We start from the raw sequence: 25,917 nt of genomic DNA, 5'->3' as shown, positions 1-25,917 counted from the left end.
GCCTTCCCCACTTTCGACTGCTAGCCGCCCATTTTTCAGGCGAGAAACGGGCAGCTGGCAGAATAAAATTACGCCCCCCCTCCATCGCGCCCGCCATATTTGCTGATGGCTCAATAAGAAAAAAAAAGAGGACATTTCATAATTTTGCAGAAAAATAGAAAACAAATATTTCACTTCAGTGGTAACAGAAGCCCTGCTACAATTCAGGAGCCAGTTGGTTAAAATATGACACCAGAGATCGAGAGAGTGTTTTAATATCTCACTTAAATTATATTAAATCTGCTATTAGTATTATGCTGTTTTCTGTGTTATTGATAATGAAAAATCTCACAGAGTCACTTTGGACCAAATTAGGTTAAGTATTGTTTCTTAAAAAAAATTATTTTGTAAGTCTATGAATCTCAGCGGTGATAGTAGTTCATCAAAATCCGTCTCTTATTTCCGGTCACTTTAATAAGGGCCGACAGATTCAGTTACAGCTAATCTACTTAGTAAATTTTCTGTAAGTCATTCGACCTGATTACTGAGAGACTTGATTGCTTCCAGCCTTGAGGGAAGAGGTTCCTTCGGGAAAATATCAAGTGCAGAACACAGCCAGATAAACACAAATCATTGCGTTTTCCCTCTCTGCTTGAAACTCGATGCTAAATGGCTCCATAATTGAGAGAAGCCAACTTCGGATGATACCCAGGCGAGCCCATTAGCACCATTAGTAAGCTGCTGGACAATTGGATTAAGCTGCTCTCTTGTCTCCTTCCCCTCCCGCCCCCTAAATAAGATGCCCAAAGTGAAAAGAAGCAAGCTACCCCACTTCCCCACTCCACCCCCCCTCCCCATTCCAACCTATTCCTGAAGAAATGACAAGAAATGTAAACTTTTCACTGTTGCCCATGTTGCGAAAATTCTTTTAAAATGCTGATGAGTAGATGAAATTGGTTTAAAACAAAAAAGTGCCTCGTCCCTGGAATATCAAGGTAACAGGCAGAGGAGGAGGTGGAGGTTGCCCAAGCAATGATGACACCTTTACGCAGGTGCATTTGTTCCCACCTGGCCCCTCAAACTGCAACTAAAACAGCAATCCCGTAATTATCATCAATCGCACGCTCCCTTGTTTACCTCATAATCAATTTTCCAATTAAAAATGTTTCTACAATTCTCAACATTTAAACAGATCCTGCTGCAGAGTAATAACAAATTTTTATACCACATTGATCAAATCGCAGAACATTAAATGTCAGTTCTCTATCCTCTTTAGCCATTTTTTTTAATGTCTTCTCCCATTTTTATTTAAAGATGATTTCTGACTCGGTTCTTGTGCAGTGAGCTCGCTGTGTTACGGGAATTACCAGCGCTCGAGGCTGTACAGTATACACAGACCACAGGAATGACATCAGCTAGCAACACTGGCTGAAACTCGATGCAGATCTGTCCTTCACATCTGATTACGCCACCAATTAATCATAAGTTGCCAAACACGTGGGGAGGGCAGGCAAAAAGTCGCCCTCGGATTTGGGTTCAATTCAGTTTTAATGGAGAGAGAAGATCACAAGGCTTCCACTGTCCCAGACAGCTGTAGATTTGCCTCCAGACTCGTTGCTATTGCCTTGGAAACAGCTGGTTAATACTGCTTAGAGGTGGAAGAAAAAGCAAAATGAATTTCTGCTCGTTTTGGGAAACTGTTGCTTTGCTTTTCACGACTTTGCTGCTTTCTGAAGGTAAGTCAATCTTTATTACTTCTTTGAAATCGTACATAGGCAACTGCCCCTTTGAATTCCATCCTTTCCCTGCTTGGTTTCCAGCTTGTTAAGTACCTTGAGATATTTCTTTTACAGGCCGTGCCCTATATAAATGTAAATTGCTGCCATACTCGCCCTGATATAGCTTTATATTGGTCAGTTTAAAACAACAGCGACTCCCATGTAATGCACCCGAACTCCAATGATTGTTCTAAAATTTAAATAGACATTGCTCTCATGATTGGCCATTAGCAGAGTTAACTGAGAGGACGCATGGCAATACGAGTCTGCAAATGGTACTTTGCTGTAGGTTTCTGTCGGGACAATCGTGGTTTCTTGATAAATAAGCCAGTCAGTCAGTTCTGGCAGTTCCCCTCCATGACATTCACTGACCATCCAGGTGGAAGGTCCTTAGAGTTGGGAATACGCATACTTTGATGAACTTTCGAGATATTTCCTCTTCAAGAATCAAGTACTGCTTGATAGTTTTCAGTGGCGAAAACTCTTTAAGCATGAATTGTTGCTGTGTGTTTATCCCGAACGTTCTTAAACCTTGGTGACACCAGAAGAGAACAGAATGGAAACAAAAGCATTCTGGTCCACATGGACTTTTGGTTACAGGACTGCATTGTGCGATGGATGGATTGAGTGGGAGCTCAGTGCTCCTCTATGTTCTAACAGCTGGGGTGTGGTGTGCCAGCACAGGAAGCTATAGTTTGGTAGAATGCACGATTTTCTGCCCGTTATTCTGCACTCTTGAGTTCTCAGTCTTGGCATGGTCGGTGCAAATGTTTTCTTGCAGGGAAGAGGCACCCTGGGTGTCGTAATTACAGAGCAGCAATAGTGAGGGCCTGGCAGTACATCACCTGCCCGCTAGGCCAGTTACTGACCCACTGAATAACACCTCACAATTATACACTGAATAATGGGTGCTGGTCAGTGACAGCTAAACACTGATACCTCACAGGGTTCAGAGACAGCAAAATTTGCGTGAGGTTTACACATTTTCTGGTTTTTATACATTAAGGACCTGGTATGGGTTTGATATACACAGAGCCTCGGTTTAACATCTCATCTGAAAGACGGTATCTCTGACAGTGCAGCACTCCCTCGGTACTGCACTGGGGCGTCAGCCTAGATTTTGTGCTAAAGTCTCTGGAGTGGGGTTTGAACCCACGATCCAGACTCATGAGTCAGAGGCGAAGGTTCTACTACTGAGCCACGGCTGTCACACAAGAACATAAGGAATAGGAGCAGGAGTAGGCCATAGGGCCCCTCGCGCCTGCTCCGCCATTCAATAAGATCATGACTGATTCTCGACCTCAACTCCACTTTCCCGCCTGATCCCCATATCCCTTGATTCCCTTAGCGTATAAGTCACCTAACTGGTATGGGATTGACACTTTGCTAACACTCTGTATGGAGGATTGTGAGCAATATATAAGCAATGGCTGAACTTGAGATCAGGTAAAAGCCTTGAAATCGGTCCTCAGTGTATAGTATACTGCTTGAGTTAGAATGGTACAGCACAGAAGGAGGCCATTCGGCCCATCGTGGCTGTGCCGGCTCTTTGAAAGATTAGTCCCACTCCCCACTACATGGAATTTTACTTTTAGAGTTTGATCAGCAGAAACTATCACTGAAGGCAATCAGCATGGACCAGCTCAACAACGAATGAGAAACTCGGGGAAAACCGTTTGCAAAGGTTACGTGGCCAACTACTGGCAATTGATGAAATGGTGTCTTTGTAGTTAGAGCTGCTCCACAAAGTCTAGGAAAAACCGTTTACTAAGAACTCTCCTGGTGTCTCAGTTGGCCACTGTGGGACTGAGCCTCAGATATTAATTGTATCCATGTGATTTATATCAATTAGTGTTAATTGTATTCAGGTGGTGGATCTCAATTGGGGACTCTCTTGTATCCATTTATAGGAGGGAGCTTATCTAGGGAGTGCAAGATGGGGGATGGGGATAGGGATATGGGGGGATGGGGGGATGGGGGGATGGGGATATGGGGGGATGGGGATGGGGATATGGATATGGGGGGATGGGGATGGGGATATGGGGGGGATGGGGATGGGGATATGGGGGGGATGGGGGGATGGGGATATGGGGGGGATGGGGGGATGGGGATGGGGGGAGGAGGCAGAGGCAAAGGCAATAAAGGCTTGGAAGCAGCTGAAGACCAGACTCTTGTATTCTATCCTCCACCATCCGGCTATCCACCTTTTTACATCAGAGATGAGGAAGGTCTTAGGTTCAATCACTGATCTATGCTGAGTTACCTGGTCTTAGCTAAGAGAAGCTTAGTAAGGATATCGCAGTGCCCCTAGGCTAAGGAGGCCAAAAAAAAAGTCAGAATTCCCACTTCAGATTGCAATGATGCAAAGTGCATCATAGCTGGAGACAGTCGTGTTTTTCGCCGTGATCACAGAATCATGAAAATTTCAGCACAGCAGGAGGCCATTTAGCCCAATGTGCTGACTCTACACCACTCAAATCCCATTTTCCTTCTTTTTTCCCTGCACCCTTCCATGTTTTTTTTCTCCAAGTGTTGAAACACTGTCGGAACACATCACACTGACCTTTCTGGGTATGCTGGGAGAGGGGGGGCGGTGGTTCTGTGGCCAGTTCCAATGCTCAGGATTCAGTATGGGACTTCCTGATCTGTAGGAATTGGACAGTAATGCCCCCCATGGTTGAATAGGCCACTTACACCAGCCAAGCTTGCACATGAGGAATTGCGACTTGAGTGAGGTACAAGGGAGGCAGCTGGAACTATATCCCAGCAAGAGACGGTGCCTTCAAGAGGAGGGTTAGAAAACTGGTTTAAAAAAGTTCACCATGCTCTGTGAATATCACTGGGCATATGATGTGTGCTTTTCAATTATAATTATGATTTGAAGATACTTCAAGTACAGAACTTGATCTTCACTTTAAATAAGGGATATTAAACATTGTCCTAGGAATACTGGACATGGCGAAACATTTTTAACAAAGCATGGGGCTAAATTTAACTTTTGCCGACGGTGTAAAACGAAGGATATCGAGTTACACGCCCATTATACAACACTTCAATGGAAAAGAGAATCGGGAGAGATGCATGACGGGCGGCCAATCCGATATTGCCCGTTTTAGACTATTGCCCGAAGTTAATGTTACCCCTCGTGTGTCTGGAGGCCACTCTCCAACTCATCCCACCGGGATATTGGGCTCAATTTTAAAATCAAGTTGGGGGCGGGGGGACTGCGAAAATGGCAAAAATTGCAAGCGGGTTCTGAAGCCGGCTCCAACCCGCCGACTTCCAGGTTCCCCGCAGACGCGCATGTGTGCGCGCAGGCGTCCCAGATCCAGAAGTCCTGCCGGCAATTAAAGCCGGCGGGATGATAGTTAAAGAACCAAATGTACCTCATTGAGTACTTTATTTTTGAAGTAGTAGATAGTTGAAATGATTTTAAACTTACCTGGGCGGCTTTCCCAAGGCTTCCGATTCACACCTGGTGAAACCACGGCCGGATCAGGCAAAAATAAACTAAATAAGTTAAATAAAAAACCATTGAACAAAGTTAAAAAACAAAACAAACCTACCTTTCCACCCTGCTCCGATGTCTCCCTCTCCGATGTCCCTCTCCCCCCCCACCCCGATGTCCCTCTCCGATCTCCCCCCTCTCCCAATGTCCCTCTTCGATCTCTCCCCCGATCACCCTCCCCGATCTTCAGCGTCCTCCACTCTCTGTTCCAGTGCCGGATGACGTCTCACTCTCTCTCTCTTTCTCTCCCCCCACCCTCCCCCCTCAGCGTTGCAGCTCCTGTCGGCAGCCAGCCTGTCAATCAGGGGCTGCCGGGCGCGTAACCCGGAAAGAACTTTAATCACCATCATTTACATCGCGATCGCGTCGGAAAAGGTAAGTTATCTTTTATTCGGGTTTGCCACGTGCACCTTCACCCCTTCGCCCCCACCAACCTGCCACCATTTCACATTTGAGCCCATTGTGTTCTCTTTCAAGGGGCATTGCCTTGATTGAAAACTGGCAAATATTTTGCCTGCGTTCCTCAAGTACTGAGATGCAAAAGTCAAAAAGGGGCCATTGTGTCTCAAAACCGTCACTGCATTGCTCACACATGGGGGTTATCACTCTGGACATGACGTGGTTTTTCTGCTCACGTCTCTCCTGAGGTTTAAATATGGTCCCTCTTTAAGAAATAAAAATGACAGCTAATCGCTTCCTCAATGGTACATGTTTGGAAATGTACTGCACATTGGATGCCAATACAACATATCAATGTAAAAGTAAATTGAACTTCAAACTGATTTTCTTTCCCTAAAGGGTTTAACATTTCAGGATCTGTTTCTATCACTATCAATTTCTAGGCAGTTTCTTTCTTCCAAAAACCACCGATCCATTTGCTATATGAATATTACTGCAACATCACTTCAATAATAATAAATAGATAACAAGAAAGATAAACCAATTAACTAGACGTCCAAAGGCTCCCCTGCTGATCAATGTAAAACAACGGACCAAGAAGGCCCCGAGGTTCATCATTCTATGATCTGTGCCGTGTTAGCTGGGACAGAGGTAGCTGGATAGAGAATAATCAGCCAATCCTCCCACTCGTCATTGTCATCCATAAAAGAAAGAAAGACTTGCATTTATATCGTGCTTTTCACAACCTCAGGACGTCCCAAAGTGCTTTACAGCCAGTGAAGTACTTTGGAAGTGTAGTCACTGTTGTAATGTAGGAAACACGGCCCCCAGTTTGTGCAAAGCAAGACCCCACAAAAAGCAATGTGATAATAATCAGATACTCTTTCTTTTTTAGTGATGTTGGTTGAGGGATAAATATTGGCCAGGACACCAGGGAGAACTCCCCTGCTCTTCTTTGAAATAATCCCATGGGATCTTTTACATCCACCTGAGAGGGCAGACGGGGCCTCGGTTTGTTGTCTCATCTGAAAGACGGCACCTCCGACAATGCAGCACTCTCTCAGTATTGCACTGGAGTGTCAGCCTAGATTTTGTACTCAAGTCGCCGGAGCAGGGCTCGAACCCACGACCTTCTGACTCAGAGGCGAGAGTGCTACTCACTGAGCCACAGCTAATAGCCATGTTGGACAAAATGGTCGCCATGCTCTGCGCAAAGCCTTGACATATTGGGAGTAGGACTCCTCCATACTCCATGACATTGTGCGCAAGCTCTCTGGCAGGCTGCTCAGCGCACCAGGCGATGAGTCCATGGGGGTGAAGTTGGTCATCAGTGGCAGTGCAAAAACAGGTGACAACAAGTCAGCAGTCCATCTTACACCCTGCGTGATTTTAATTTAAATTTTTTTTATTATTCGTTCATGGGATGTGGGTGTCGCTGGCGAGGCCGGCATTTATTGCCCATCCCTAATTGCCCTTGAGAAGGCGGTGGTGAGCCGCCTTCTTGAACCGTTGCAGTCCGTGTGGTGACGGTTCTCCCACTGTGCTGTTAGGAAGGGAGTTCCAGGATTTTGACCCAGCGACGATGAAGGAACGGCGATATATTTCCAAGTCGGGATGGTGTGTGACTTGGAGGGGAACGTGCAGGTGGTGTTGTTCCCATGCGCCTGCTGCTCTTGTCCTTCTAGGTTGTAGAGGTCGCGGGTTTGGGAGGTGCTGTCGAAGAAGCCTTGGCGAGTTGCTGCAGTGCATCCTGTGGACTTCAAAGGAAAAGAAAATCGGACGGGGTGTAAAGTGGGCTGCAGATTCACTATCGCCCATTTTGTGCTTCTGCTGAAGACCAATTTAACCCCCCCCATGTGGGTCATTTTAACTGTTGGTGATAGTGTAAAAATGGGCAATATTGGATTGGCCACCCTTTATACATCTCTCCCGATTTTCGTTTCCATCCGCACAATGTTAAAATTATCGCCGATGTGTGCATATCGGGTAAGGGTATGTTTGGGCTCAGCTGCGCCACCTCCACTCATTCGACACTCCCTGACTGGGTTCATACTTGTAGAATGGCTATTACGTGTGGTACAGGAGGGGACCCAGCGCCCATGGAGCTGTGTCCCGGTGAGAAGCAGCTCCTTCAGGAAAGAAGAAGAGCAAAGGGAAAAGTGAGAAACAAAACTCATCATTATTAATTAAGGAAAAGCTTGTTTTGATGGTTTCTCGGTCCGTGCTTCTGATAGGCATTTCTTGGATGGACGATAGAGGATGTGAAAGGCTTCCTATTGTGTTGGTATCTAAAAAAAATGCTTTAAGTGTTTTTTTCCCCCTTTTTGTTTAGCTACAATTCCACCGGGAGTTGAACTTCTGGTGCACTCTCAATATTGTAAGACTTTCCACCAATGCAATGTTTTTATTTTCTGCAACTTTTAAGTCATTTTGAGCCAAAAATAATGTGTGGAGATCAACATCCTTTCAGCTGAGCTCCTGACCATTTGTCAGCCTATTTATGGACTGACATTAAACAATGAAATGTAGACAGATATCTCACTGATTCATCAAGGACATTTATCTAACCCCAACAGATTTTCCCACAGCGTTCTTAAGTTTAATTGTTGGGAACCCTTGTGTTGGCCAAACTGAGGGAATAGAAAGGTTTTCTACATTTTCCACCCAATTTCAGTCTCAAGGGCTCTATTGCAACCAGGTTAGGCACAAAGCTTAAACTCCTACAGCATTGTCCAAACTAATATCCTCAGAACAGCACACACGACTGCTCCAGTGTGACATTTCCATAGACGGTGCAGGGGATAAAGGAGAACTTGAGATTACTTGAGGTAGACAATCAATTTTACCTGTTACTGGGTTACCTGAACACACTCAGAATTATAAGATCCCCTGTTCCTTTTCCTTTGTTCTTTTCCTTTAAACTGCAGGAATTTCTGTTCATGCGAGAGCATTGCCCTCTTCAGCAGCAGATGAGCTGAGGCAGGGGCCGAGTTGGACAATATTACGGAGGTGGAAGTGGGCGGTCTCGGTGATGGAGCGGATAAGTGGTCGACAGCTCATCTCAGGGTCAAATAGAATGCCAAGGTAGCGAACGACCTGGTTCAGCCTCAGAAACAGGCCAGGGAGAGGGATGGAGTCGGTGGCTAGGGAACGGAGTTTGCGGTGGGGACCGAAGACAATGGCTTTGGTCTTCCCAATATTTAGTTGAAGGAAATTTTTGCTCATCCAGTCGGACAAGCAGCGAGACAGATCAGAGACAGTGGAGGGGTCGAGGGAGGTGGTGGTGAGATAGAGCTAGTGTTGTCAGCGTACATGTGGAACCTAAGGTTGTGACTACAGTTCAAAACAATACTTCATTGTCCGTAAAGCGCTTTGGGACGTCCTGAGGTTGTGAAAGGCACTATTTAAATACAAGCTCTTTCTTTCTTTTATGATACCCCCACAAATAAAAGTTGTCGCCAATTATTTTTCCAGGGCAGAAAAGCGGAAACCGGACTGCGAGCCCGAAACCAACGTTACTCCAACTTTCTGACTACCTCATGACCAATTATTCCAAGGGAGTTCGCCCAGTGCAGGACTGGAGGAAAACCACAACAGTGGCCATTGATGTTATGGTGTATGCGATCCTAAACGTGGTAATGTAATCTCGATCTATCTGGACTCTGTATCTAGATACTGTCTAAATGTTAGGAATTTATAAATTGGCTTTTGAAAAAGACCCAAATTCCACCCCCCCCCCACACACTTTTTATTATCTTTCGTTTCTCTCAGCATTTTCCTACATGCTTACATGAAGGGGTATGGTAGTGTAGTGGTTATGTTACTGGACTAGTAATCCAGAGAATGTGTTTTTAAATCTGACCATGGCGATTTTCAGAATTGGAATTCCGTTAGAAAAATCTGGAAATAAAAAGCTGGTATCAGTAAAAGTGACCATGAAACTGTCGGATTGTTGTAAAAACCCTACTGGTTCACTAATGTCCTTTAGGGGAAGAAACCTGCCGTCCTTACCCGGTCTGGGCCCATATGAGACTCTAGTCCCACACCAAAGTGGTTGACTCTTAACTGCCCTCTCTGAAGCAGCCCAGCAAGCCGCTCAGTTCTAACTGGGAATGGGCAATAAATGCTGGCCTTGCCAGCCACACCCACATCCCGAGAATGAATATGAAAATCGCAGCAACCCCCAACTGAGGTGCAACCTGCTTTCAGGCCTTTGCTGTATACTCAGCTGTTAAGAGGTGCACTGAGTTGTGGATGTCAGGTCACAATATTGAAAATTTCAAGATTGAAGTCGATAGATTTTTGTTAGGTGAGGGTATCAAGTGATATGGATCAAAGGCGGGTAAATGGGATTTAGATACGGGTCAACCATGATCTAATTGAATGGTGGAACAGGTTTGAGGGGCTGAATGGCCTATTCCTGTCCCTATGTTTGAACCCAGTCCCACACACACACACAAAACACCTACTACTCTGGGGCAGAACATATTGATGGACCAACATGCTCTGTCAATATGCATCCATGGAACACCCCCTTCTCATTTATAATTGAGAATGAATCTTTGGTTAATGGTTCAATTTATCTAATTTCAGGATGAGAAAAATCAAGTTCTAACCACCTATATCTGGTATCGACAGGTAAGAACGTGCAACTTGATTGTACAGAAGTGATTGGGGCAATTTGGTTAAATCTAAACCACAAAAATTTGGTAAAGAGAGATTCATTTAGAGTCAGAAGTTCTGGTCCTTTGTGAAAACCTCTTGCACATCCATGATTTTAATCATTCCACCATTGGTACCCTCAGCTGCCTAGGCTCTAAGCTCTGAAATTCCCTCCCTAAACCTCTCCGCCTCTCTACTTCTCTCGCCTCCTTTAAGATGCTCCTTAAATCCTACCTCTTTGACCAAGCTTTTGGACCCCTGTCTTAATATCTCCCTTATGTGGCTCGTTGTCAAATTTTGTTTGACAATCGCTCCTGTGAAGCGCCTTGTGATGTTTTGCTACGTAAAAGGCGCTATATAAATGCAGGTTGTTGTTGTTGTTGTTGTTGTGTCCACGTCGCAGTATTACAATCATCCACCACATTAACCAATGCATCAAACCGATCAACATGAATCATGTCGTAAGACAGGTTCAGATTAAAAAGGCCCTTCAACCCATTTGATACCAGCCCTCCCATCTTCCCATTATAGTATCTCGCTGTTTTTTAATCTACCCTGAAACACTAGAGTATCTGCTTAGGTTATGGACTTAAATCCTGGTGTGGGACTTGAGCCCACAATCTTCTGACCCAGTAGAGAGATTACTATCTGCTCATACAGACATACAAAATTGATGGGCAGGAAAAGACCAGCCGGTCCATCCTGCCCCACACACCATGGTGGCTGGATCATCGTGACCAGATACTTCCTACTCCCTCCCACCGCGCCCCCCACCCCCCCAATCCTTTCCCCCCTTCCCCGCAGCCAAGTGATCTCCTGGGAGAATCAACGAACAGAGAAAAAAACCCTACGGTCAATAAGGAACAAAATACTCTGGAGAATTCCTCTCCGACCCCCTCAAGCGATGGAAACCAGTCCAGGAGATCACATGGACCAAGTGTTATCTAGAGAGGCACTTACCTTCTATATGATGCGATCTCTGCCCCAGTCGGGAACCAATCTAGCTCCTTCTTGGAGGCAGAGAGTCAGCAACCCCCCACAGTAATTAAGCTAAGACAAACTCCATTAGATTTCTTTTTTTTACATATTATCAGTTTAGGAACCCAAATGGACTCCTGCTTTTTTTTTTAATTGAATGCTCACACAGTTTATATATTTTTACTGTGTACATACTTGAATTATCTGAATTTAGGCGTCTATATCTGGAAAACAAAATAACCAACCACTCACCCATATCGTAGCTAGAAGATGTGTGCGGAACGCTGCACAAACCCAGAATAACGATTTCACCAATGTGTTTCAGTTTTGGACGGATGAATTCTTGACATGGAATCCCCGGGACTTTGACGACATCAAACAGATATCGATTCCCACTGCAAACATATGGATGCCTGACATTTTAATAAATGAATTGTAAGTAATTCCTACATCATATCATTATCAGTAACAGTAGGAAAAACATTCCTGGTTGTATCTAGGGTTGGTAGCAGGCCACCTTTGGGCCAGGCAGGCCCGTTTTGGAATACATTCTCCAGAAGTTTCTAAACGCTAGTTACCAAAAAGTCTGATTTTCTTTTAATAAAGATTCAATTTTCCATTCACAGCTCTATCTTATAATCTGAGGACATTAGCTATTGGAGGTGTTAATGATTTTGTTTATCATCAGCAAGTCAAATCTCAGAACTTGCACTATGATTTCACCTCCCTTGCCCGACCCTGTCAAACTTTGGTGGCAGCCATACTTATATCAAGGAATTGCTCTTGGAATAGAGTCTTCCCATAATTTTCAAAACATGATTTCCAAACAGGGATAAGCAGGTTCATTATGGTGGCCGTACGTAATAAGTGTCAGGGCACAGATACACCTCGTAAAGTGAATTCTCAATCTCAGCTGCCCGGCAGGGTGCTAAGTAGATGCATGGAAGTGAAGAATGGAATAACATTGGATGGTAGATCAACCCCAGCTTCTCCTTCTAGCAGCTAGTTACAAAGTTGTATTGACAGAAGCCTACATCCAGGTCACTTACCTGATCTCGCAGCTGGGAAATAGTACATCACACAGTGCACCTACATTACTTTGATATATTAATTCTCGGGATGTAGCCATCATTGGTAAGGATGGCATTTATTGCCCATCCCTAGTTGTCCCGAGAAGGTGGTGGTGTTACTTTTGCAGCAAATTAATGGAACTGAGTGGCTTGCTAGGCTACTTCAGAGGGCAGTTAAGTGTCAACCACATTGGTGTGGGACTGGAGTCACATATAGGCCAGGACCAGGTGATGATGGCAGGTTTCCTTCCCTAAAGGACAGTAGTGAACCAGTTGGGTTTTTAGGGCAATCCCACAGCTTCATGGTCACTTTTTACTGATACCAGATCTTTATTTCCATGTTGGGAGTTGAACTCACATTCTCTGGATTATTAGTCTAGCCTCTGAATTGTCAATCCAGTAAAATAACCACTATACTACCTACCGTAAATAGGATGGTAAATTATCCTTACATAATGGGTGGGAGTAGGGCATATCAACCAGAACCTTCCTTGCTTCTCCCTATTTTATCAATAACATGATGGTCATTGCTCCCCTGAATTTTCATTGATTGCTCCTGATAATGAGCATTAGCACATTGTCTTCTCCTCTCACTCATTCTTTCCCAAGACTTCAACATTGTGAAACTCCTTACCTCCTACAATTTATAGACTTTTAAAACTCTATCTTGGCGTTTCTTAACCATGACTTTTATCTTCTCATCTATTCTCTACAAACTTGGCCTATCATCTTGGTCTCTCAATTAAAAAAAATAAGTCAGACGTGATCCCAATAGGGTCACATGTATGAAGTAGGATAGTTCTGCATTAGTGACATGGATTGTGTAATTCCTAAGAATGGTTTAACTTCTATAAGCCAGAGAATGTACGCTTTGAGTATTAATTTGTTCATCATTATTATTAAACAAAATAATTCTGGTTCATTCACATTTTTATTTTAAAATTATATTTATCCTTCTTCTATCACAATCATCCAATTCTTGGGTGGAGCAAACTTCCCTCATTAACCAGCAAGTAAACTCTTATTGCCTTCAGGCTGGGTTAATGACAGTAATTAGACTTTGTGGCCTTAAAGGGATCAGCCATTTAAGCACAGATCCACCTTAGCAGCAGAATACATTGTGTTACATGATGTAACACCCCTGTTGTTATACAATAGCACATCATTCGAGTTAACACGAGCAATGCCACGGGAGGACCTGTTAACATTCAGTAAATGTTATCAATGAACTATGACATTGTCACACTGGCTACAAGGCAACAGTCACCAAAGAAACTTCTTGTCGCTCCTCTACATCAATGGATGTTGTTAAGGAAAATGGAAAGTAAAACCATATCATAACAGTGTATTTCTGGGCCATGCTGCCAAGAAAATAATTAATTATTTTTGTGATGGGAATAGTTTCAGCTTGTGTTAGCAAGACAAATGAAGCATTTTTAATGCAGTTATCTCTACTATTGAGCCATTACCAGAAAATATATTGACTTTTTGGACTAATAAAATGAAAGCCTTAATAGATAAATAGATGAGGGAGAAAGCAATAGAAGGAGATGGTGATAGGGCTAGATGAAGAAGGATGTGAGGAGGCTCATGTGGAGCATGAACACTGGCATGGACCAGTTGGGCCGAGTGGCCTGTTTCTGTGCTGTACATTCTATGTAATTATATGTACAGTACTCAAAAGCTCAAGAAAAAACAGTTCCTCAGTCTGTCATAACCTTTGTAACACTTGCAACAATATTCTTTGAAATCACCGACACCAGTTGGCGTACTTGTGTTATATTCTTAGGGTTATTAATTATCCAGCATTGAGTGATAAAACGAATTAATAATGGTTTTAGATAACTTTATATTCAGCAGCTCAGACTCTGCTTACATCCTCCATCTTGCGGACTCGTTGCGTTCAGTCCGGATCTAACCAATTGCTGAATTGCAACATCGGTACAGCACTTAGTGATGTTTAGGGGAATGTCTCTAAAATTCTCACACTCAGATTGAGAATATTTTTTGGTTATTAAACCTGTGTTTTCTCTCAGTGTTGATGTCGGTAAATCACCCGATATCCCGTATGTTTATGTTGACCATGGTGGCCAAGTAAAAAATTACAAGCCCATCCAGGTCGTTACCGCCTGTAGCCTGGACATATATAACTTCCCATTTGATGTCCAGAACTGCACATTGACGTTCACGAGCTGGCTGCACAACAGTAAGTAACTGAGAAAGTTAAAAACATTTTTTTTGTTGTTGTCATTTTGCATGAGGTGTCATGTGAATTTTGGGAAAAGGTGGTGGTAATTTTGACTTCAATGGAGATAAAAATCAGAAGATTTGTAAAATGGGCTGCTGGTTCACTATCACCCTTTTTATACTATCTCTCAAAGTCAATATTACCAGAATATAGGCAGCGAGGAGGAACTCTAAGCAATGTGAAGGACCAGAAAAGGCCATTCAGCCCATTGAAGTTCTTTCCCCTTACACTCCAACTTTCCCAGCCTAGCATCCACCGTATCTGGTAGGTTATTACAAAAATTTATCACCCTTCAAGTAAGGAAATGTTTTTCTAATATCGGTTTTAATTTTACTTTCACTCATTTGAATTGATATCCTCTGGTCCCACCTCGCATCCCAGTCACTTACAGGGCAGTCTCCAGGCATGATTGACAGGAGAATTATCCAATCATCCCCATTCTGGGTGGGAATAGTAGTGTCTTGCTATATGTAGCCAACAATGCGATAGCAAGGGGAAAGAATATACATTGGGGGCAGGAAGGGAACAAAAAAAAATCAGTGAGCCAACTCACACTGTTGTTGTGCATCATCTAGTGGTTAGTTCAAGAATGACATTGGCAGAAAACTTGGGAATATGTTAATTTCTCAATCTGTCAATGGGAGAAGGATGTCTGGCCATGAGGAGACCCTACAGAAATGGGTGAGTAGGGAACGGGGAGAACGGGGAATAAATAAATACATTTATACCAGATGGATGACAGAGTATTGTTTCTCCAGTGGTTTTGAATACCCAGAGGACCAGAGACATTAGATCTCCAATGTGGCCCATGTTTCAAAAAAGGACCAAAAAAATTTACTTTTATATCCAATTGTACCAGTTATTCTAATTTAACTTTAATTAGATGATAGGAACTATCTGGGTGTAGTTGACTGTGCAGGAAGAAAGGCAGAGATTTTAATATAGAAATGCTATTAAATTACACAAGAACATAAGAAATTTTTTTTTAGGAGAAGGAATAGGTCATATGGACCTTCAAGCCTGCTCTGCCATTCAATAAAATCATGGCTGATCTTCGACCTCAACTCCACTTTCCTTCCTGACCCTCATATCCTTTGATTCCCCTAGAGTCCAAAAATCTATCTATCTCAGCCTTGAACACATTCAACGACTCAGCATCCACAGCCCTCTGGGGTAGAGAATTCCAAAGATTCACAACCCTGAGTGAAGAAATTCCTCCTCATCTCAGTCTTAAATGGCCGACCTCGTATCCTGAAACTATGCCCCCTAGTTCGACTCTCCAGCCATGAGAAACAACCTCTCAGCAACTACCCTGTCAAGCCCCCTCAGAATCCTGTATGTTTCAATAAAATCACCTCGCATTCTTCTAAACCCCAGAGAGTATCGGCCCATTCTACTCAATCTCTCCTCATAGGACAACCCTCTCATCCCAGGAATCAATTTAATCTAATTATTAGATACAATGGCCTGGGCTGACACAGTAACACAATAGAAGCAGAAGATTTGACCATCTTGTCACTTTTGAGTAATTTCTTTTTACGTCGATGCTGATGGGATTTGGTTGTTATGCAGGAGCATTTTTAAATTATATTAATTATATTATATTAGCTGCTTAGCTTGTCTCAACATCATAATCTCATATTGTTGGCAAGCAATGACATCTACTGTACAATGTAGGGTCTATTTTGTGACACTGTGTTCCTAACACAGAGCCTCACTTGACTGGAGCACGGACTTGGAGAATTTGGTGTCAGGGTCAATATGCCCGATTCGCGGCATTCCCAATATTCCGATGATTAATTTCGGAGAATCAGGAGAAAGAAACAACTTGCATTTATATAGCGCCTTTCACGACCAAAGTGCTTTACATCCAATGAAGTACTGTTGAAGTGTAGTCATTGTTGTAATGTAGGAAATGCGGCAGCCAATTTGCACACAGCAAGATCCCACAAATAGCAGTGTGATAATGACCAGATAATCTGTTTTTTTTTAGAAGTGATGTTGGTTGAGGGATAAATATTGGCCAAGACCCTGCTGCTCTTCTTCAAAATAGTTGCCATGGGAACTTCTACGTCTACCTGAGAGGGCAGATGGGGCCTCGGTTTAAAGTCTCATCCAAAAGACGGCACCTCCAACAGTGCAGCACTCCCTCAGTGCTGCATTGAGATTGCCAGCCTAGATTTTGTGCTCAAGTCTCTGGAGTGGGGCTTGAACCCATGAACCTTCCGACTCAGAGGCGAGAGTGCTACCAACTGAGTCAATGCTGTCACTGAATTGCAGTGAATTGGGCACAATGATCTTGCAGCCCAATTCTGATACACACTCCCATTGCTGGGCACGGTGTCCTTAAAAATCTAATCAACACGGGTAATATTGGGCCACATCATGGCTCAATGGGTAAATGCACTGCATGGTGTGCTGCTGAACCATACAGATCAGGAAGGTCCCAATCTATGGAAGGTTTCATGCCAGATCCTGATCCTATCCTCACCTGATGACCCACATGTGTCCACTTTCTAGCGCAGATCACTGGATAGCGCTCAGGAGGGTGAATCCTGATTTTTCCCCAAGGCCAATTGTAACGCATTATTGTCTCACTGACTGAGAACAGCTAACTCAGCACAGATTGGGTCAAACTGGGATCCTTCTGGCTCACAACTACACTGGGAAGTACATTTACCCAACGTCATTTTCTACGTCGCTGTTCCCATCTGCTTATACCCCCTTTGGACCATTGCCTGAGGTGACCAAAGCCCTACCACTCTTGAAACATTCACAAGTAGAAGCAGGGATGGATTCACTCTTTGAACATCACTCTTGGTCGAGATCAGTAACTCACAACATTTTTTTTTAAAAATCAGAACTTTATGGGGAGGTGAGGGAGGGCACTAATTATATCGATCTCCACCCTTCACAGGGCAGTATTATTCTAAAACGAGATTGCAAGATATCCAACTGTTTTCTCTTATTTTATCCAGTTCGAGATATCAATATCTCGCTGTGGCGATCACCTGAAGTGGTAAAGTACGACAGGAGTGTTTTCATGAACCAAGGTGAATGGGAGCTCCTCTACGTCGAGACTCAATTCAATGAATTTAATCTTGAAAGGGGAGTGTCAGACGGCTATGCAGAAATGCGCTTTTTTGTAAGTCCTTGTATTTAACACTTACGACTAGCATTTGGTCTATGTAAGGCCGTAGGATGATGCCACTGTCACAAGCTATGTATATAAGGAGGTTCTTGTGTTATCACAAAATGGAGTGTATTAAAAAAAACTGTCCTTCCACATCTGGAGCCTGATGGGACGAAAGTTTCTCTTTTTTTTTGTATTAAGAAATCTCGACGTAGGACCAGGATTGATTGTATGGGGCACAGAGGTTGAAAACAATAAGAGAAAAGATGAGAAAAATCAGAAAGCAGTGGTTAAGTGACACTGACCTTGGGCCGATTGTAGGAATCAGGGAACAAAAGGAGTTCCACCGTTTTTAAAAAAAAGACTTTTATTTATATAGCACCTTTCACTACCTCAGGACGTCCCAAAGCGCTTTACAGCCAATTAAGTAATTTTTTGAAGTGCAGTCACTGTTGTAATGTAGGAAACGCAGCAGCCAATTTGCGCACAGCAAGATCCCACAAACAGCAATGTGATAAATGACCAGATAATCTGTTTTTAGGTGTAGATTGAAGGAGAAATATTGGCCCAGGATACCAGGGAGAAGTGCCATGGGATCATTTACGTCCACCTGAGAGGGTAGACAGGGCCTCTGTTTAAAATCTCATACGAAAGACAGCGCGCCTCTGACAATGCAACACCCCCTCGGTACTGCACTAGGTGTGTCAGCCTAGATTTTATGCTCGGGTCTCTGGAGTGGGAACTTCAACCCAAGACCTTCTGACTCAGAGGCAAGAGCGGGACCCACTGAATCATGGCTGACAATCCATTCTTCCCCAGTACCTTAAAACTTTGCCATCACCGAATCATTACTTCTTGAGATATGCCATCTTTAGTCCTGCTCGTTTCAACCTTGGTATTGCCCTGTGCTATGAACCTCAGCCTTTCATTTGTCTGTATTCCTTTGCCATTTTGTTTACAACCTCTTTTTTCTTCTTCTGTTAGTGATCAATTAATGTGATTATATTCAGGAGTTCCTGGGGGAGTGGGTGGGTGGACAATGCCGTTGTAGCTTAATATTTTCATGACAACATTTCTCTCATGTTTTATCACTTCTCTCTTAGCTCGTCATTCGGAGACGGCCCTTGTTCTACGCAGTCAGTTTGCTCCTGCCCAGTATCTTCCTGATGGTCATGGATATCATAGGGTTTTATTTGCCTCCGGACAGTGGGGAGAGAGTGTCGTTTAAAATTACCCTTCTTCTTGGGTATTCAGTTTTTCTGATCATCGTGTCTGACACCCTTCCAGCTACAGCCATTGGGACTCCACTGATAGGTAAATAGAAACTTAGCCCACTTCATAGAATCATTGAATAATGCAGCACAGAAGGAGGCCATTCGACCCATTGTGCCTGTGCCGGCTCTTTGAAAGAGCTATCCAATTAGTCCCATTCTCCTGCTCTACCCCCATAGCCCAACAATTTTTTCCCCTTCAAGTATTCATCCAATTCCCTTTTGAAAGTTATTATTGAATCTGCTTCCACCGCCCTTTCAGGCAGGGCATTCCAGATCATAACAATTCCCAGCATAAGAAATGTTTTCCTCATGTTGCCTCTGGTTCTTTTGCCAACTACCTTAAATCTGTGTCCTCTGGTTACCGACCCTTCTGCCACTGGAAACAGTTTCTCCTTATTTACTCTATCAAAACTCTTTATAATTTTGAATGCCGCTATTAAATCTCCCCTTAACCTTCTCTGCTCTAAGGACAACAATCCCAGCTTCTCTTGTCTCTCCACGTTACTGAAGTCCCTCATCCCTGGTACCATTCTAGTAAATCTCTCTAAGGCCTTGACATCCTTCCTAAAGTGTGGTGCCCAGAATTGGACACAATACTCCAGCTGGGGCCTAAAAAGTGATTTCTGAAGGTTTAGCATTACTTTCTTGCTTTTGTACTCTTATGCCTCTGTTCATAAAGCCAAAGATCCGGTATGCTTTTTTAACAGCCTTCTCAACTTGTCCTGCCACCTTCAAAGATTTGTTTTGGGAGTAGATTTGGTTAACCGCTGAAGAGAATGATATTCTGTAATTTGCTTTAAAAAATACAATACACAAGCAGTTTTTAAAGAGAAAACATCATCAGGGATTGTACCTGGGAAATGGAGATCAGCAGATCACTAGGCAAAAAAAACTGGAGGAGATATTCGGAAAGAACCTTCAGTGTTTTCTGAGGAATTCCAGGCTCTCAAAATTTAAGCAGAGGTCTCAACACTGGCAAAATTCTAGGTGTGAGGTTTTTAGTCCTGAGCTATATACATGAAATGGTTAAAATCAGCAAGCTGTGTCTGTACCATGGGCCAGAGGGGAAGTGGCTTCTCTCCTCATGTTTATCCTTTCCCCACCCCCCCCCTGTCTTTCTTTTCTTTTTCTCTCTTTCTCTGTCACTCTATTACTGTATTTGTCATTCCCTCTCCATAGCCTACCTAGTTGTGGGATTTGCAAATATTGTTTTCATTGCTTATTCTCACTGGAGAGTGAGAAATAGCGAAAGACAACCTTGGAAAATGGCTATTCCAGCATTCATAGTGAAAGGCCTCTTTAAAACTATGCGACTCGCCCTCTGATTTTCCCTTCCTCCCTCTGAGGGACTGCCCAGACTCTGGCACAGACCTGTCCTTGCTTCCTCTTGCTCTCTATTAAAATTGGCAGGGCCTCCACATCCCCAGCCTTGCCTGGTTCGTCGCCCTCTACAGGGCTCCCCCTGCACCCTTCCCGCCCTCCTGTTAATATCGAGGCCTGGGAGTCAGACTGGGAAGAGAGGAGAGGTCAAGCTTCCAGCATGTTGGGGAACAGAAGGCAATCAAGACTGAGAAAAGAGGAGACCCCGAGGTGGGGGAGGCTAGGGAGTGGGTCCATGGCCTATCTGATTTACATAGAGGTACATAGATTCTACAGCACTAAAACAGGCCATTCGGCCCAACTTGTCTATGCCGGCGTTTTAGCTCTACACGAGCCTCCTCTCTCCTTACTTCATCTAACCTTATCGGCATATCCTTCTATTCATTTCTTCCTCTAGTTTCCCCTTAAATGCATCGATGCGATTCACCACAATTACTCCTTGTGGTAGCACGTTCCACATTCTTACCGCTCTTTTGGTAAAGAATTTGACATGGGACAATGGGCAAACCAGACAAATCGGGTATAAATGCATGGGTCCATTAGAAGGTGCTTTCACTGTCATCTCAAAAGTTGAACTTAATGTTTAGAGAAGGATTATTTCTGTAACCAAATCCTATTCCCCCCCCCCCCCCCACCCCCGTTTTGCTTTCCCCGTTTCTCCATCAGGTGTGTATTTTGTGGTGTGTATGGCGTTGCTGGTGATCAGCCTGACCGAGACGATTCTAATCGTGCGACTGGTGCACAAGCAGGACCTCCAGCCACACGTTCCGGAGTGGGTGAAGCACTTGGTTCTGGACAAAGCCACGGTCCTGCTCTGTGTCCGAGACAAAAAGCGATTCCATCCCATGCGCCATCACAGTGATGCATCAGATCTTCAGAGGGACAGAAAGAGCAGCACAGGTGGGTGAACGGACCCCAGGGCAAGTGATAGAGCAAATCAGTTGACCAGAGTTTGTAATCAGACCTATATTTAAGGACATATAAACAAACAAAAAGACCAGCTGGTCCATCAAGCCTGCCCCACACACCATGATGGCTGGAGCATCATAACTAGACACTTCATTCCCCCCTCCCCACCTCTTTCTCACCCCCTCCCCTCTCACCGCTCCTCTCAACTCCCCCCCTCACCCTGCCTCATTCTCAACCCTCCCCCTTCCCTCCCTCTCACCTCCGCCTCCCCCCTCTCAACAACCCCCCACTCCCCTCACCCCGCTTTCTCAACCCCACCTCCCCGCCCCCCCCCCCCCCTCCACCCCTCAGCCATGATATCTCCTGGGAGAGGCAGAAAAGAAAGAAAAAACCCAGGGCCAATAAAGGAAAAAATATTAAGGAGGTCGACAAAATTCATGACTGATTTTGTATTAAACAAATCACACTGTCCTGTTACTTTAACAGGTAAGCTGTTGGGGCTCCTGTTAGCTCAGTGGGTAACTATACCAGACGATGTAGTACTGAGTCCGACAGAATAGGAATTCCCCAGTTTGAATCCTTGGACTGTACTGATCTCAGTTGGAGTGACAATAGAGGAGTGCGTTCGTGGCCCCTGCTCCTCTAATTCCAGAGACTTGAGCACAACACCCAGACTGCCACTCCCAGTGCAGTTCTGAGGGAGTGCTGCGCTGTCGGAGGTGCCGTCTTTCGGATGAGACTTTAAACCAAGGCCCTGTCTGCCCTCTCAGGTGGAAGTAAAAGATCCCTCGGCACTATTTGGAAGAGGAGCGGGCGAGTTCTCCCCGGTACCCTGGCCAATATTTATCCCTCAACCAACATCACTAAAGAGCAGGTCCTTGGTCATTATCACATTGCTGTTTGTGGGACCTTACTGTGTACAAATTGGCTGCCGCGTTACCTACATTTACAACAGTGACTACACTTCAAAAAGTACTTAATAGGCTGTAAAGTGCTTTGGGATGTCCTGAGGTTGTGAAAGGTGCTATAGAAACGGGAGTTCCTTATTTCTTTAACTTGGTGGTTCTGACTGATGGATGACTGCGATTGGGAACTCACCCTGTGCACCTGCAGGTCAGGTATTCCTGTGTCAGAGCACCTGAGCTCCTCCAGTTGCAAACACCTCGAGAATCCCACTACAACTCAAAGCAACCACATTGTTTTATTGTTTCTCCTTTATCTCAGCAGTGCAACTGAATCACTTCACCTGTGAGAACGGGACAGATTGCGAGAAAACAGCGGACACCAGCCTACCGCAGGCAGACTCCCTGCGCGCGGTGGACAACGTTCTGCACGAGGTCTCGGCCATCCGCCAGTTGCTGGAGAAGTGCGACGAGCACAGAGATATCGCGAAGGAGTGGCTGCAGGTGGGCTACGTGCTGGACGTGCTGCTTTTCCGCGTGTACCTGGTGGCAGTCCTGGCGTATGGAATCAGCCTGGGCACTCTGTGGTCCATATGGCAATACTCCTGAGTCAACGAGACATCAGGCTGTGCTCCTCCCTCCACCTGGCACGGCACACACTTGCACTTTGCTTTGTACCTCGTTTTAAAACCTTCATACCCAGTTTCTGCAGCCACACAGCACGAAGGGTGAGCCGTCTTGTGTCCTGGGGGTGGTGATGGGATTTTAACTTAACCCGCCCGGTGGGAAACCTACGCGATCAGATCGACCCTCCCCAGCTTTACAGAACAACATCTTGCATTTATATAGCACCTTTTTAACATAGTAAAACGTCCCAAGGCGCTTCACAGGAGCGATTATCAAACAAAATTTGACACCGAGCCACATAAGGAGATATTAGGACAGGTGACCAAAAGGTTGGTCAAAGTGGTAGGTTTTTAGGACCGTCTTAAAGGAGGAGAGGGTGGTAGAGAGGCGGAGAGGTTTAGGGAGGGAATTCCAGAGCTTAGGGCCAATGGTGGAGCAATGAAAATAAGGGATGCTCAAGAGGCCAGAATTGGAGGAACGACGCCAATGGAAAGTGAAATCAGGCAGAGTGTAAAATGGGCAGCTGATCCGATCGAGTCAGTTTCCCACCAGGCAAGATCGGTTAAAATGATCTTTTACTCTCATTTACAGGGTGTACATATCTGAGTCATTGTGCACAAAGCGGAGGAGTTCCTCTGTAAACACAGCGGGAAGATTTTCCCTCATCCTACTCTGATTTCTTCTTTAATACTTCAGGCAGAGCAAAATATACTTGACTCCCTCTATTTCATCAGTGCTACGGTGATCATTCCTCCTCCGAGCATTCCTTTCTTGGACCTTATCATCTCCAAGTATCCCATGCTACATGACCTTCCCTATTGTGTTGAAACCAAAAATTTGTTACCGTAGCTCATTCTTCCCCAGGATCCCCAAAACCGTGGAACTCCTCACCTCCCTCAGTCTTCCCTCCCTCCAACAACCTGCAAGGATTTTAGAAAACACAAGATTGGTGTCACCGAGCGGTTCATTGATGATTTGTCTCTTGTTCTCTCACCTTCCTGCACTATAAGTCTTGGCCCTTCACTTAGGATTCTCAATTAAAAATGAAGTTTCCTTACTGATGGTTGCATTAAAGACATTTAATCTGAGGTTACTTTCCCAAAGAGACTCCAAGTCCTGGACTTACTTTTCTGTGTATTTGGGCCGGAGTTTCCTGAATTAATTCTCCCCCTGATGGACCTCTTCTACCAATGTCCAGACTGGAGATACAGTCCAGACTTATTGCAACCTTTACTTCTCTTGGCACAGATACCCAATTGTAATAGGGCAAAATATTTAAATAAAAAAGCACACAGCAAAATGTAGATAATGTTTACTCTGTTCACGTGCAAGATAATTTTTTCTATCAACTATTTAACCCATTAATAGTTAAACTACAATGTATTTGAGGTGTATTTCGGTTGATTCCATGTTGACTTGCTCCTGGCTTGGAGCAATGCCCCCAAGGCAGCACAGGTCAGGAAATCAGGGGGCCGCAGACCATGATTTTAATCATTCATTTTAGTAGACAGTTTGCGGGCCGGGGATTTCCTGACCTGCGCTCTCTCCAGTTACCGCTCCCTGCCAGGAACACCCAATTGCGGAATCAGCCAATAGCGTCTGCATGGCTAATCAAGGTGCAAGGTAATGAAATACTGCATATATTGGTCAGTACTATATTGGTCGTGTATAAAGGGCCACATAAGGTTAAAAAAATCTCCTGCCGGCTGCAAGGTTCTTTTGTGAAATGTGTATGGATTCACGGCCTCAATCGCTGTGTAATGCTTCGTGAAATTCCCCATCTAAAACCACATGGACGTGGAGCAGAAAAATCACTAGTTCTTGTTTTGGAAATGCCATGCAGTTGTTATTAGCTTATTAACCCTACGTTGGTCAAGGGGATTCCATTGGCGCTTATGGCATGTGAGCTTTATTCCAAGGCAATATTTGGAACACATTTTTTACTCCCTTCGATCTGGTGAAGATTGCACGTGTTCTATGTATTCAACAAAGTCTCGTTGCATTTGGTGACTGTCATGTCCTTCTGAACGATGTAAACCTTGTACTCAGTAAATGGTATAAGACAAGTGACTGCTGTTTCTATTGTGTACCTCTTGCTAACCGATGTAAAACATTGGGCAATAAAGGAACTCTTACATTGGGTGAGTAACAACATCATTAATGCAGACTGCTGCAGTAACCTCAAATAAAACTGAAATGGCTAGAAGTACAGCACCTGTGAGAGAAAAGTTGAGCTAATATTTCAGATGTAGATGCTTCATCAGAACATATTACATAGAATTGCACAGATATATAGGTTCATTTTTCAGGTATTAACACTCCAAACTGATGCCTTTTTCTCTTGACCAATAACCTCACTAACTCTTTGTGATTAATGGCTCTACATACTGGAGACAAAGTAGGGAGGAAAACTTGGACTTTTTCTTTTTAAATCGAGAACTTGGTGTCTATTCACATCTTAGAAAGTTTCCAGTTAGCTCATTCAAAAATTACATAGAATTACATCGAGTCTACAGTGCAGAAACAGGCCATTCGGCCCAACTGGTCTGTGCCGCTGTTTATGCTCCACACGAGCCTCCTCCCACCCCTTCATCTAACCCTGTTCGTCACACCCTATCATCATATCCTTCTATTCCTTTTTCCCTCATGTATTTATCAAGCTTCCCCTTATTAGTAGGGTCTCATTCTGAAGAGGGTCTATACCTGAAATGATAGCCCACCTTTTCTCTTGACAGATGCTGACTGACCTACGGAGCATGTCTAACATTTTTGGTTTTTATTTCCGTTTCCAACATTTGCAGCTTGTTAGAAAGAAAAGAAAGAACTTGCATTTATATAGCGTCTTTCATGACCTCAGAGCATCCCAAAGGAAACGCGGCAGCCAAACTGCGCACAGCAAGGTCCCAAAAACAGCAATGAGATAATGACCTGCTCTTCTTTAAAACAGTGCCATGGGATCTTTTATGTCCACCTGAGAGGGCAGGTGGGGGCTTCGGTTTAACATCTCATCCGTAGAGATGGCACCTCCGACAGTGCAGCACTCCCTCAGTGCTTAAGTCTCTGGAGTGGG

General features: G+C 44.2%; 1 protein-coding gene across 2 annotated transcripts; it reads left to right on the top strand.

The window, feature by feature from the left end:
* Positions 1 to 1,613: 1,613 nt before the first annotated feature.
* htr3a (5-hydroxytryptamine (serotonin) receptor 3A) lies at positions 1,614 to 24,956 on the top strand. Of its 2 annotated transcripts, XM_067970911.1 has the most exons (9): positions 1,614 to 1,715; positions 9,139 to 9,299; positions 10,258 to 10,302; positions 11,630 to 11,739; positions 14,411 to 14,580; positions 17,601 to 17,767; positions 18,859 to 19,069; positions 21,076 to 21,309; positions 22,543 to 24,956. In XM_067970911.1, the coding sequence occupies exons 1-9, from the start codon at positions 1,652 to 1,654 to the stop codon at positions 22,827 to 22,829; spliced, it is 1,449 nt and encodes a 482-aa protein (XP_067827012.1). In that variant the 5' UTR covers positions 1,614 to 1,651; the 3' UTR covers positions 22,830 to 24,956. The 2 variants fall into 2 exon arrangements, with proteins under 2 accessions (XP_067827012.1, XP_067827013.1); XM_067970912.1 differs by lacking the exon at positions 10,258 to 10,302.
* The last annotated feature ends 961 nt before the right edge of the window (positions 24,957 to 25,917 follow it).

This window comes from Heptranchias perlo, chromosome 33 (genome assembly GCF_035084215.1).
Source record: "Heptranchias perlo isolate sHepPer1 chromosome 33, sHepPer1.hap1, whole genome shotgun sequence".
NCBI classification, from domain to species: Eukaryota; Metazoa; Chordata; class Chondrichthyes; order Hexanchiformes; family Hexanchidae; genus Heptranchias; species Heptranchias perlo.
Note: the sequence above shows the minus strand (reverse complement) of the source record. Positions and strands in the feature narration are given on the sequence as shown.